At 34.5% G+C, this 14,062-nt stretch overlaps 1 protein-coding gene across 1 annotated transcript in view; it reads left to right on the top strand.

Moving 5' to 3' along the window:
* Positions 1-14,062, top strand: part of SLIT2 (slit guidance ligand 2) — a 262,223-nt gene that overhangs the window by 153,385 nt on the left and 94,776 nt on the right. Inside the window, exons 6-7 of the mRNA XM_058838689.1 lie at positions 7,213-7,284; positions 11,285-11,356. Coding sequence (XP_058694672.1) covers positions 7,213-7,284; positions 11,285-11,356 — 144 coding nt within the window. The remainder of the gene's footprint in view (positions 1-7,212; positions 7,285-11,284; positions 11,357-14,062) is intronic.

Genomic DNA, 14,062 nt, shown 5'->3' with positions numbered 1-14,062 from the left:
TACCAGAATGCTCAAGAATTTGGCCTACTACAGTTCTTCTCCGCGGTGAAATTCTGTAATACCTCAGTGGAAAAAATCATTAAGTTCAACTGTATTGTGTCCCAAAACATGCAAGTCCTTGTGATTCTCAAAGCAGCTTTGTTACTTTGTTTAAATGACAGATTATGAGTTTTTATTCAGAACTAGTCCCATCACTATGCATGGTCAAAAAGAACTTTGGCTACAAGAAGCCTGCATTTTTCTGCATGATCTTTTCTGTTTGAAAGTTTATACAGCCACAGAAAAGAACTTTGGTAGTAAAAATAGCAGCATCATTGAAAATATTCTAGTGGCAAAGAAGTAGTTTAGAATATAGGTGTACTTATATGTTGTAAGAAAATTCCAGTTAAAAACTGCATTAGGATTCTAATCTTTATCTGAGACACTGTTTTTATATTAGTGCACATTTTGAAGCTAAGGATCCTGAATTATGTCTGAAACTTGCATAAAACAGTAGATCTGCCCTTTAAAGTGTTTTTTCTTTTCAGGAGATAATTTAAAATAATAAAATCATAAGCACCATAGAATTGCCACAAATTCCACATTATATATGTGGCATATTTTTTATTGTGATAGGATAAATTCTACAGATATCTCTTCATTAGTTGTCCCAGAAAAGAAAAGTAAAAAAAAAAAAAAAATTAAATCAAACCCCTAATCTGAAAACTTCATGATCTCTCTAAATTTGCTCTGCAGAATGACCAATGAGTTCATGGGGTGAGTTGGGTGGGTTCTAGCACAGCATTTATGTAACTAGATCAGGCTGTTGTGCCTTTCCAGAGTGTGGGAGACAAACACCAGCATTCCATCTAGCCTTGGTCATTACTTAGAGAAGAAAGGTATAGCAAGAATTTTCCAAGTTTTATTTCATTTGTGTTTCATTGTTCCACCAAATACCTTCCTTCTGAATCAGGAGTTGGAATATTTTGGAAACTACCTTATTGTATACTTCTTAGTGTTTGCAGAGCAAAGGGAATGAGGTGTTAACTCAGATAATCTGAAGGAAACTGCTTCCTTTAAGGTTAATAATACCACTATAACCTCCTGCAGTATGTTAGCTCTAGAGTCCTCTTGGTGTTTCTCAGAAGAAGCTGTCTAGTCTCCATAAAATGCATCCATGACATTTTCCTTCTGGACATCTTAGTAATGCTCACCATATAGATTCTGTAGAAGATAAAAACAAAATGGGAAAGCCCTTATGAGAATTGACAACCTGGGCAACCTGCCACACCCTTGAAGTAAAAAAGAATAGCAAACTCAGAGAAACATTCAGGTTTCACAAATGTAATTTACATCTAATTGGAATTACCCAGTTTCCAATTTATGCCTTTTAACTGAGAAGAGCTTGGCTCTGTCCTCTCATTTACGGCAATTGTAGGCAGCAATAAGATCCCCCCCTTTCCCCTCTTTCTGAGGGCCAAACAAATGAAGTTCTTGCAGACCATCCCCAAATGTCACCTGCTTCAACCTTCTTATCTTGGTGGCCCTGTTTGGCCTCTGTCTTCAACTGGAGAGGCAAACACCAGGTGCCTTCTCACAAACTCAGAAGTCCCTGGCTTCACTCTCACCACTGCAGTCCTGTTGTTTGTAAAGTATTCATTCTTTCAGTAAAAATGACAAAAAATTAAAGAAGCTCATGTTGTAGTAGTCTTCCAGACTAGAAACCTTACTTTGGCAGTTCAAATGTAGAAAAACAAAATAGCTGCAGTGTGTCAAAGTCTCAATGTTCCTATTCAAGGAAGTGCCTCAGACTCCAACATTCTTGAATGACTTAAAGAGTTGTGTACACTACATACACTACAGCTGCTGATCTGGGACTTAAGAGAAATTAATGTGAAGTTCAGGATATAATTCTGAAAGTTACCCCTAACTTGCTAATTTTTCAGGGAGAAAAGTATTCCTCAAAACATTAGATTCTTCAGAGAACACAGTGCCACCGACGATTTAAAAAAATAAACAGAAATTATCATATAAATGGGAAAATAAACAGAGATTTTTAAATATACATGTTAATGAACCTTTCATAATCCTCCCTGGTGACATAGTACTCACACTGGATGTGAAAGATTTTTAAATTTTCCCAACATCAGGAATTTTGTTTGTATTTAAGATGGTAAGAAAATGCTTTAGCTGCACAGATTGTAAGCTTGGATGGGGTTGTTTTTGTAGCTAGTTGAATTAGGAAGAAACATAACTGAGTTACTAACTAATGTAAGGCACCACTGAAAGAACAATAGTGCTATGCTCGCCTTTTCAGTAGATTTTGGCCTTAGAACTTTTCCATTTCAAGTCTTTAAAATTTTGTAATATTCCAGTTTTCTCTTTCACCATGTAATCAATATTTGGCAGAGGATGCAAAGGGCTATACTGATATCATGGTGGAATTGTGATGCTAAATATATGCAGTCTCAAACGTTACCAAAAAACATTAGGGCATGTTTTCGTTGTATTTCGTGCAAGGATCTGGTGTCCTGTTTTTCTTGTGCTCTTGGCCCTTCTTTCAGCTACTCTCTTCTTTGTGTTCATTTGGTTCCATTTTTCCCAGCAAGTGTGGGAGACTGTCTCTGTCATGCCAGGCATAAAGGCTGCAGAGCAATGTAGTAGTTTCACACATTAAATTGCCTGGGAAAATGAAGAATCAGCGAAGAGGGAGGAAGTCACCAGCACCCAGCCTGAGTCATTCCCATTATACTAAGCTTTGTCCAAAACTTTGATTGATATTACTTGTTGTTGCCCTTATGCCTCTTTTATGCTGATTGTGAAACATTTAAAGCTGCCACTAAATATGTAAATTAATTTTGTAATAATCGTTTTTTGGGACTTTTTAAATTTCAATTATTAGCAGTTGAAAGGGAGATTCCTGCTGAAGATGTTCTCATTCCTTATTTCTTCACAGATTGCACATAAAATGCCACTGCAACTGGAAGTATAGTTATCTATTCATCTGTACAAGTGCTGTTCCAAATGCATTGCTTGTTAAGAAATGCTTAAATAATCAAGAAATCAATATTTCTCATGCTTGTTCTTACTGGGAATCTCAATTGGACTGCTAGTCTATTCAGCCACCTGCGTTTCAAGTTTACATAAAGAAGGATTTTCACAGGGTGTAGTGAAATATGTTCTGCGTATGCTTAGGATTTTTATTACAATAAAAAATAGCTCTAAAACCATGAAAGAAACTATAGGTACATTCTTCTAGTGCCTCCTAAACCTCTTTTTGCCAAGCAGGTTGGTGACCCTGTGGCCTTTGGGCCACTATTTTTAAAGGTTTGTTTTCTTTTTAAAAGTTATTTCTTATTAATGTGATAATATTTTTGATTCACATAACATATAATTTTTTCATTTTGTATACATCCTCCTTTTGATGATATTCTTCTGTTTCATTTTTACTTTTTTTTAATATTGTTTTCCTCCTATAAGATAATTCTGGGATTAGCCAAGTAGAGCACTAGACAATTTTTTGAGGACTGAGCAATTGAACTACAAATCTTTTAATTTCTAAAACTTCTAGTTTCTTCAGCAAGTATGCATTACTTGGATGCAAATATTAATAGTCATAGGAAACAAGCAGTTTTTTGAAGTTTGGTAAAAACAGTAAGTTCTGGCATGAGGCTTTTTGCATCATTTTTAACTAATTCCTCTGAAATTATTAATTTGTCTTGAAATTGAAAAGAAATAGGAAACATAATTCTGTTGAAAAAAGTAGCTCTTGCACAGGACTGCAAAGCATCCTCAAATTGTGAAGGGCAGGATAGTAAAGCAGACAATTGTTTGAATTCAACTTTTCCAACTTTCAACTTTCTAGGAATGAGTAAAGGAGATTTTTTCTGTCAACAGTAAGATGACGGATTTTTCCTGTATTAGGTTGTAGTTTTTAATGTATGCAACATCTTCTGTTAGTCATTAAATGTTCTCCTTGTGGGATAACAAAGTTTATTTTAAGATATTTATTTATCATTATCTGGTAGACAACATATGCCAGAAGGGAAGAAAATACAAGTTACCAGCATGTTTCTACAGCATAAGATGTATCCACAAGAGCAATAAATAAAAAACATTTTAAAGTAGGCATATTATTAGTTGAATGCTTATTATTCTAACTATTTCTTATTGCTAAACTAACATAAACATTGACATTTTAAGCAGCAGTAGATCAATTTAGTTATATTATTTCATATACAAAATACCCAGGTAATGCTGCAGACATGGGTGCAAAATCCAGTTAATGCTTTGGGATGATGGAAGGATTTTGAATGTGACGACTGTTTGGTGTCCTATGAGCTTCACAGGATCGGCACAGCCAAATCTTTGTAAACGGTGGAGACAGAAAGGAACACCAATTCTACAAAAGCATGGAGAGACCACGTAGAAAAGACCCAAAATGGAGATGGAGCAGGCAGAAAGATGATGAAGAGAAACTGGGGAGAGGGGAAGGAAGAGAATGGGCCAGAATTGCTGGTCTGCTTCGGTTGTCAGAGTGTTCTAGTAATTTGAAAAGAAGAAAAGCAGCTCTTAGGGGAAAAAAAGCTTTCTAAGATGGAATTAGGGTTATTGGTATAGTCAATAGCTTAGTGGTGAGAAAACTTTCATAATGGTATTGGAGATTTTTATGTGTGGTTTTGAAAGTCATACTTAAACAATATAACATAAAATGAGATAAATATGTACTTTCTAATTTCTAGTATTCTTGCTTGTGCCTTAAAACATAGCTTAATACATTCTTGCTATCGAGAGCCAGTTTTATCAAAAGACACACATTGCTTCAGTATATCTGTTAGAAAGACATTGTAAGTTAATGATTAAGTTAATTCCACTGGTTGTGGAATATTGTCTAACTTTATGTTTGTGTCATAGATGCAGTGTAAGGTATCCTTACTCTTAACCTTCACTTTTACCATAAATTGCTATTCAAGCCATTCACACAGTCTTCAAAGTCATGTCCCTTTCATAGCTTAAAGAATAAATGTAGGTATATATATACCACACCAATTGTTCTTCATGGTGTGTGTCTAATCATTTTTATATCATGTTTGTAACTGATGGAAAATAGCCCAAAACATAAAGATGGTAGCATCTTTCGAAGACAGTAATTTTTAAAACTAGGGAATATTTTCCCTCTCCCATATGCAAACTTCCCTTCCTCAAACTGAAACCAATGTGTTAGTTCAGTGCAAGCAGAATAATTTTTCTGGTAAAAAGGTTTAAATGGAAACAACTCACCCTTCACTAAGGTAGTAATCATGGTGACTCATTAAAGGAAGAAGTCCAAAAGTTTTCAGGATCACCAAAACTGCTGCCAGTCTAGTGGAAGAAATCTGCCTTTCAGTTTGTGTAGGACAAGATTTGCTCAAGTGCTTTCTCCGCTTTAAAAGATTTTCCTTTGTGTATAATACGGATGATTTAGAAGAAGCTGTGTCAGCACTGATTTATACATTGACAGCTAAGGATAATAAGATATGGGCAAACATACAGCTCACCCTTTTACAGATTAACCTGCAGACTGCATTAGGCAAATTTGATGGCATTAAAAGATTTTTCCAATTTGTCTGGAAACAATTTCTCTTTTGTATTGTGTCAAGGGTAACATTTCATGCCATTGTAGTAATTTAAATAGCTTTGATAAATTGTTTGAGAGGTTAGGGAATTGTACTGTATATATATATTTTACCTCTTTAAAATAAAAATGCTATTAGCTTAATTGTAAAATGAAATTCATTACTAAAAATTGAAGAAGCCTTAGAAAGTAGACCTAAATATTCCAACACTGCAGCACTGGTGTTGTAACATTGCACCTAAATGATTAAAGATCATATTCAACAACTGATAGTTTGCATTTAGCTTTCAATACACAGAAATATAGGCACTGTTACAATTATGACAATATTTTATTCCCGTATACTAGTAATTCAAATGAAACTAGAAGAACTTTTATAGAAGTTGGTGCATTACATTCAGCAGTGGGTGTGATGATTTATTAATAAAGTAAAATGTTACCATAGATTCAGAAGAATCCCAGAAAATGCTTAAGTAAAAGTGTCATTAGCCCTGCTGGCTAATATATAATTGAAGACAGAAGGGCAGAGTTCATTTGTATTTTGTATTTTCTTAGTATTGTTCACACACATTTACTTGTATGTATTATTTGACGCTGACAAGCTACCAGCTTGGAGAAGTTTTAAAAGTGAGGTTTTTTTATCATCTTTGCTTTGCAAGTCATGCCCTGAAATGCATAAGACAATTCAGTATTTATAGGGAAAGCTTTTATCAGTAGAGAAAGTGTGATTTTATATTTACATGGTTATTAATTTAAGCAGACATTTTTAATTGGGCTGTATGTGCTGTATCAATGTTTTGAATTGAAAAGGTAATAATCATCTTCAGAGAAATGAATCTAAATTTTTCATAACTTAATACTTAAGGATTAATAATGTATGGGATGGAGTGCTAAGTTTTATGTCTAGAATTCAAGTGCTCCATTACAACATACTATCTGCATATAATTGCAGACAGCACAAAGTCTGTAGAAAAGCAGATACTGAGAAGGTTACAGCAGAAACACTACTTTCATTTAAAGCAGAAATAAAGGAGATAAGTAAACAGGTCTGTAAATGCCTCGGACACTGTTATTTCTGCATGTAGACATATTCCAGCAGGTAATTACTCTAAATCCCCTGCATACCCGGGGGTAACACCTCCCACCTGCTCTAGGCATGCACACACGCAGGGAGACCCCTAAAACTGGTGTCTGTCCCCGGTCCCTGCCGCGGCGGGTGGAATTAACATGCAGCTGGGCTGCTCTGATAAATGGATTCTGTTAGGTCACCGAGGGGATGCGTGTGACATTAAGTGATTTACCGTCCTTTACCTTAATGAAATTGTTTCAGCAAGATGACGCTGAGAGCTTTTAATGGATAGCTTTTCTTGATGTAATGAAATTGCATTCCTTTGGCATTTAATATAAGGTGCGGTTATTATTTACTGGAGCTTTCCCAGCGCGGCTGTTTTGCGCAGACAGTTGAGAACAAAAAGGGATTTCTGTGGCAGTGAGCAGGCCAGCACCGTGCGGCAGCGATGGCCAGAGCCTTTCCCTTGGCGTGGCCTGTCCCTGCCAGCCCTTCGGGAGGCTTCCCTCGCGCCTCTCCCTTACAAATGCCTTCCTAATCTGTTTAACAGGCAACTGGATTACAACCAGATCAGCTGTATTGAAGATGGGGCATTTAGGGCTCTGCGTGACCTGGAAGTGCTGTAAGTATTCCTTGTATCTCTTACTTGTAGCGGGAGCTCAGTGTCAGGGGAGTACTAATGCAGCAGCTTATCTGCGAGCTGCAGCCTGGTGTCAGGATGGGCTAGTGAAAAGATGTCTTAAAATAATCCACTGCCATGTGCTATAAAATGGTAAGAAGATATGGAGAGGCATAGATGCTTCTTTACTCTCCAAGACAGCCATTAAACATAATAATAATAATAATAAAAGCCGTTGGCAGATACTGTAAGAAAAGAATATATTTCATTTTAAAAAGGAGGAGGGCAGCAGCATTAATGAATCCAATTAATTTTGTAAATTATCCATTACTGTTGATGTGCTGAACATTTTCAGGACTGCTTTCGTTGTATACTCAATATCAATTTGATCTTTCAGACCCAGTGTAAGGAACAATATGCTATATATATTTGACAATCTGAATGTTTTCAAAGAGGCACTTTCTAGCAAACACTACTGCTGTATGTTGTTTAGCATGTCCATGTTAATAGCTTCTTTTTAAAATATTTTATGTGCATAAATACATAGGAAAATTTCTTTTTTGTGACACAGAAGATTATTATTATTATTATTACTATTATTATTATTATTATTGCATTTTTTTCACTTTCTTCAAGTAGCTATCAATGAGGTTAATAGTAATAAAATTATAATCTGAGAATCATTACTATAATGAGAAAAGTGCCTTGTTCCCAAAGAATCTGAAGCACAGAACACATGCTTGAAATATTTGCTCTGTCAGTCAAAATGGCACATTTTATTTGGATTTTCTTCATGAAGAGAAGTGAAAAAATTTGTGTATCAGTGAGTTACTTCATGTTAATTTGAATCACACCTGGTAAATCACAACTTGAGGAGGGTGAGGATATGGGTTTTGTTGTGTTTGGGGGATTTTAAAATATTTTATATTATTTTTATATTTTATAATATATATTATAATATATATTATATGTAATGTATTTTATATAATTTCTATATTATTAAAAATATTTAAAATATTTTTAAATATTCTGAAGAACAAAAGCTTCTCTAGCAATAGATAGTGTCTGCATGTCTAAGAAACCAAAGAGTATGTGAGTAGCTGGTGGTAGAAGTTTTTCATTATTAAACACTAGTTGGTTTTACTTAGGAGTGAATGAAAGTGGCAGCCAAATTTGGTATTTTTTTTTTCCTTTGCAATCATAGAATAACAGGCCTATTTTTAACCCTGTGGTTTAAAGCCATGTAAAAGATAGTGTAAGTGTACATCTAATGTTAAGTTGATTATTAGCTGTCTGTCAGTAACTGTGAGGTTTTTATGTTTGGAACTCTTATATGTGACCAAATATTTTTTCCAGTGATGGCTGAATGTGATTATTATGGTTTGGTTTTGGGGTTTTTTTGTTAATATGAGCCTTTATTTACAAGTGCAAGGGTCAAATGCTTATTTAAAAAAAGTAAATAAAATGTTTTCTGCATTTTTTAATGCTTGCAATTTTAGTGTTCTTAGAAGGTCATCCTTGCAGTTGAGGTCAGGGGTAGAGTTTTTACATTAATTTCAACGAGTGGAAAAAAGAGGAAATAAATCTCTAAAACAGTAGTCTTCTGTAAAGTAGGTAGTTAGAATTTTGTGAATGAATATACATCGTCTATTAGCATTGTTCAAATACATGACTAAACATTTGCTGTCTTGAATTATGTTATGTGATAAAAATTATGTAAAGATTCGTGGCATTTTAAGAAATTGAGATAGATATTTCCAACACTACTGAAGATTTTGTATCTAATTAAGCTTCCTTTACAATATGGCTTAAAAAAATGAAAGCTGTGTAGATCAGACTATACTGTATATGCACTGAGTAGCAAATAAGACTGTGCATAGTGTTTTCATTGGGAGTCAATTATTCTAAGCAGAGAGAGTGTTCCAAACTTCAAGTTCAAGGTAAAGCTCGATTTTGAATTAAATAGATTGTAAATAGATTGTAATTCTGTTTAGTAACAGTTTGAAGTGCTTACCAAAGTAACGAGACTTATGTCTTGGTTAAATAATTATAGAATCTGAGAGGCTGTTAGTGTTAAAGATACAAAAGAGCCTGATTATTCCTCCCCATGAATTTCTGTGAAATGTTAGTAATTTGTTGTCTTTTTTTGTTTTGGGTTTTTTTGAGGTTTATTTGTTTGGTTTTTAGTTTGGTTTTTAAGGGAAATCTACTGTATTTGGGAAACAAACTATGAGAAAAATATAATGCTGAGATGTTAAAAAAAAGGAAAGTTTCTACAAAATAGAAAAAAAGTCAGTCATCCCAATCTTTGCTATAGTATGTAACACTAAGGTAAAAGTATTGAGCCAACTTTTTTTAATTACGTCTCTGTAATGAAATGAAGCATTTTTATCATTACAGAGAAATAGCTATAACAATAATTTAATTCCATATGTATCCCTTACATCTATTCCTATATCTAATTTTCTTTACCCTGAAAATAAATTAATAGATACAAAATAGCAAGGCAAACATCAAACAGCTGAAACTGGAAATTAAAACATTTGTAGATTCGCCTTCTCCTATGGAAACATTGGCTGATTTCCCTTCCCTTCATTGAAAATATGATTTTAAAATGTTTTAAGAAGTTATTCAACAAGAATTGTGGGTGCCATCATTTACCGTGTGGACATTGTAACAAAACTCTGCCACAATTTACTGACATTTATTCATTAAGACACCTTTTGTGGATGTACCCAGTACACTGGCCATTTTTTGTTGTTTTATATTTGCTATGTTTTGAAAAGGGGCAAAAATTGTCTATTTATTATTTTGGGATTTTTTAATTTTTTTTTTTTTTTTCTATTATTCTTCTCTCTGTTTATGTATCCCTAAGAGCACACAGGGGAGATCCCTTGTGCACAGCAAAGGAAAGATTTAGTACATGGAATGAGTAAGCACACAAAAGTAAAATGCTGAACATTGCACCAGTAATTAATCACTTGGTTAATGGGAGGATATATAGCCTGATCCTAGTTAAGATGTTGTGATTTTCCCTTTCTGTGTTTAGAGATCAGATAGTACTAAAAAAATTGTTCAAAACAGGTAAAAATTAGTTTGTAATTTAAAAAAATTAAAAAAAACAAGAAAAAGGAAAATACTTGCTCTTTCAAGAGAGAAAAGCTTTTTTCAGTGGGTGTTATTATTTATTACTGTTCTAGTTACATAGAGCTTATTATCCATTCTGCTCAGATGAGTAACCTCTAAGTCAAATCTGTAAATTCTATTGGTTGCTTCCTTTTTTTGGAGTCAAGCTTGTTCACATTTTATTTGCAGCCTAAAGACAATATTTAACTGCAAGTTAATTCATAAAGTTCCTGAATCTTTACAAACTACATGTACTGAGTATAATGGGCCCGTGTAGCCAAGAATTGGCTAAGATTTGTTTCTACTTCCTATCTCAATTTCTCAACACCTTGTCTAAAATTTAAATTACTAGTTTGCTTAATTGTTATAATTCCTGTCTCCTATTATATTGGAAACTCCCCTATGGTTCATGCAGCTCTGGATAATCGATAGTAACTCATTTTGTATAAAACCTAAGCACAGCCCAGAGTTAATCTTTATTAAAGTTTATGGAAAAAAATCATTTAGCTCTTCAGTATTATATGTCAAAAATCAGACTCTCAGATGCTAGAAAGTGAACCAAGCCATTTTCTCCAAGGACTCTTTTTTACCTCAGGATATCAAGTCTGGCTTGAATGCCATAGATGTTACCAATATTGGTGGAAGTTCCTTTTGAGTGAATTATGGGCTGATGTGACTTCTTACTTAGGATCAGTAATGGTGAAACTGTGGTATTTTGTTGGGGATTCAACAGGGAGAAAAAATACAACTAGAAGCAGGGATTTTTTTTCCTGATATCCATCCCTAAAAACAGTACACCATGACTTTCATTAGCTGTGCCTTTTTTAAATGTGACAAAACTCTTAAGATGTTAATATACTTCTTCTTGGCTTTGCAGCACTCTCAACAATAACAACATCACTCGACTATCCGTGGCAAGTTTCAACCATATGCCCAAACTCAGAACATTGTGAGTAGTCCCACTGAAACTGGCTGCCATTTTAATCAGTTCAGTATTTTATTTTTACCCCTATTAAGTTTTGTCAGGGATCTATAAATACATTTACAGCCAGAGCAAGCATAAGCTCAAATAAAAAATATTGATGTCTCATGAGGTTGACAAGCGTGAAGCCTGTGTGTGTGTGTGTGTGTGTATGTTTGTGGAAGCTAATTCTGAAAGGTAAACCTATCAAGTGACCCCTAAGCTGTACCTGGGGTTCTGGAGATAAGGAAGTTGTATCCTTTTCCATCAACTTTTCTAGGGTATGAATTGTATAAGTCTATACAAGCGGTTTCATGGCCTCTTCCCAAATGGAGTTTCCATAGTGCTCTATTCAGTCACAGAAAAGCTTCACCTTCTAACCAAAAAAAGATGATGGCAGGGGGAATTCTTCTTACGTGCTACAGCTCTATAGAGAAATAAATTGATGTTTTTTGAAAGTCAAAAATTTGTTTTACTTTGAGCTATTGAATGGGTCACATTTCATTTAGGAACACTGGAGATTCTTTGATTGACTGTCAGATGTGATAAATGGGAAATCTTTATGCTTTTATTACTGTACTGCTAGCAGACCTAATTAAACTCAACTGGCTTGCCAACATTCTTTGTAACATAAAATTATAGCATCATCCGGTAGTGCTATTATAATTAAAGTTGTGTCAGCATTTACAATAAGGTCCCCATTTTTAGAGGTTATGACTTTGACAGAGGAGCACTTCAGACTTCTAAAACAAAGCACAGTATAAAAAACATGTATGGAAGTCATACAGGCTGGAATTGTATTGTATGGGTATATTTACTGACTACAAATAAATCTAGATTGTGTTGACTGGAAAAACCAGGTTTAGTCCAGAGACTCACTTTTAAACAGATTTTCCAGTGAAGTGGGAATTAAGAATGAATGGAATGTTTCTATCAGAGCCCAAGAATAGCTGTTAGTGTTAAATAATTACTTTTACAAAAAACCTGTCTAGTTTCTTTTTACCCATGTTGGGTTGCACAACTGTTCTGAAATCAGTGGGACTATTCACCCCGGTTAACATATGGCTTGTAACTGAAGACACTTCACACAGGTGAGTAGTTCTGTCGATTTCATCACAGAATTGCAGCTATTCTTGCTTGGACAAATTTGAGTGTACTTAAATAGTGCTGACCACGGGCTTTTGGTCACCTCAGGTACCTTTTGATAGCAGAATTTAATTCGATTCTTTCAGGCCTGAGTCTTGAAAATATGCAATCTGTACTTTTTTTGAACTTTCAAATGCAGTTCCTGTTTTGAACCATAAAATAGAGTTAATCAAATTATCAATATTTACATTTTCTTTGATTAGGATATTTCATTTTCTGAAAATATGTTTTAGAAACAAAATAAACTGGGCACACAGAATCCTGGATTGTAGCTGTAACATCCCATTTGCAGTCAGAATATGCTTGTATAACTATATTGATTTCAGTGGCATCACTTCTGATTTGTGATGGTCTTTGTGCCTACAGCTGGCTACAGATTGTGGTGAATGAATATGCTGTACTGTGAGCTGCTTTTGCAAAGCACCCACCCAAGAATTAGTACAGAAAAATATATTGCCTTTAATTTCTAGTCATTTACAGGGGGAAAAAGTGTTGGTTAATATTTTAGTTATGGTTAAATAACAACATAAAATGGTTACACATTTCATGTTGCTTTGCAGATTTATTTTCTAATGGATTAGTTAGACTCTTAGTCTACATTCTGAATTTCCTGCACTTCCTTTCCACTTATTTAGTTAGGATTGAGCACAACAGCTATAAAGGTCCAAAATGGCGTGTCCCTGTTATGGATGGTTCTGAGTAACAATTTATTTTATAGCTGTGGACATCCTTTTCGGTAGTTTAAGAAAATGTAAGAGCCAGAGAAGAGTAATTTACCTAATTTAGTGAATACATTTGTCTGATATTTTATCAATGGCAAAGTGCTTTTTGCCACTTGGCAAGGAGCCATGGTCTTGTGTCAGAGCATTCCAACAGAGACAACTTTCTTAATTCCATCACTTTCTTCCATTTAGTCTTTTAATTAATTTCAGGCATTGCTTAAAATTCAGATCCCTAGCAGCCAAAAGCAGCTAATCCTACTTTCTGCTACTAAACAAGTAGAGAGGAAATCAGAAAAGAGATGTGAAAGGTGTTTTATATTGAGCTATTACTCTATCTTGTTCAGCAGAAAATGAGTATGATCTGTCAAAGAGATTTTTTCAGGCTGTTTCTATAGAGACTAATAAAGGCCAGTCTTACGGTTATATCTAACTGGAAACAAAATCTTTTATTAACCCTTTTCTTCTGACATTGTAGTATTACCAATCTAGTGCAAATTTCATGAGATATTTTTGTTCACTATTATTCACTATTTATGGAGATCTGGACTAGAGAGTCCCATGTCGTCTTTCAAGCTTTTGTATATTTACTTATTTCTTTTAGACACGGAACAGGAAACTACAGAAAAGTTAATTTATTAGGAAGCCATCTTTTTTTCTTCCAGTTAATTAGACCACAAAAAGTAATTTTGCTGCTTGTATAGTTTTATTTATTAACTTGTAACTCCCAGACTTTCAGTGAAAGACGTAAAAAGTTCCTCATTAACAGTTTTATTGACAAATCGGCATAGTTGCTTGCCAAAGGGAGGGCTGGGCAAAGTGGCTGCTT

The sequence above is a fragment of the Poecile atricapillus genome, chromosome 4 (assembly GCF_030490865.1).
Source record: "Poecile atricapillus isolate bPoeAtr1 chromosome 4, bPoeAtr1.hap1, whole genome shotgun sequence".
Taxonomy (NCBI): domain Eukaryota; kingdom Metazoa; phylum Chordata; class Aves; order Passeriformes; family Paridae; genus Poecile; species Poecile atricapillus.
This window is presented reverse-complemented; position numbering and strand designations above follow the sequence as displayed.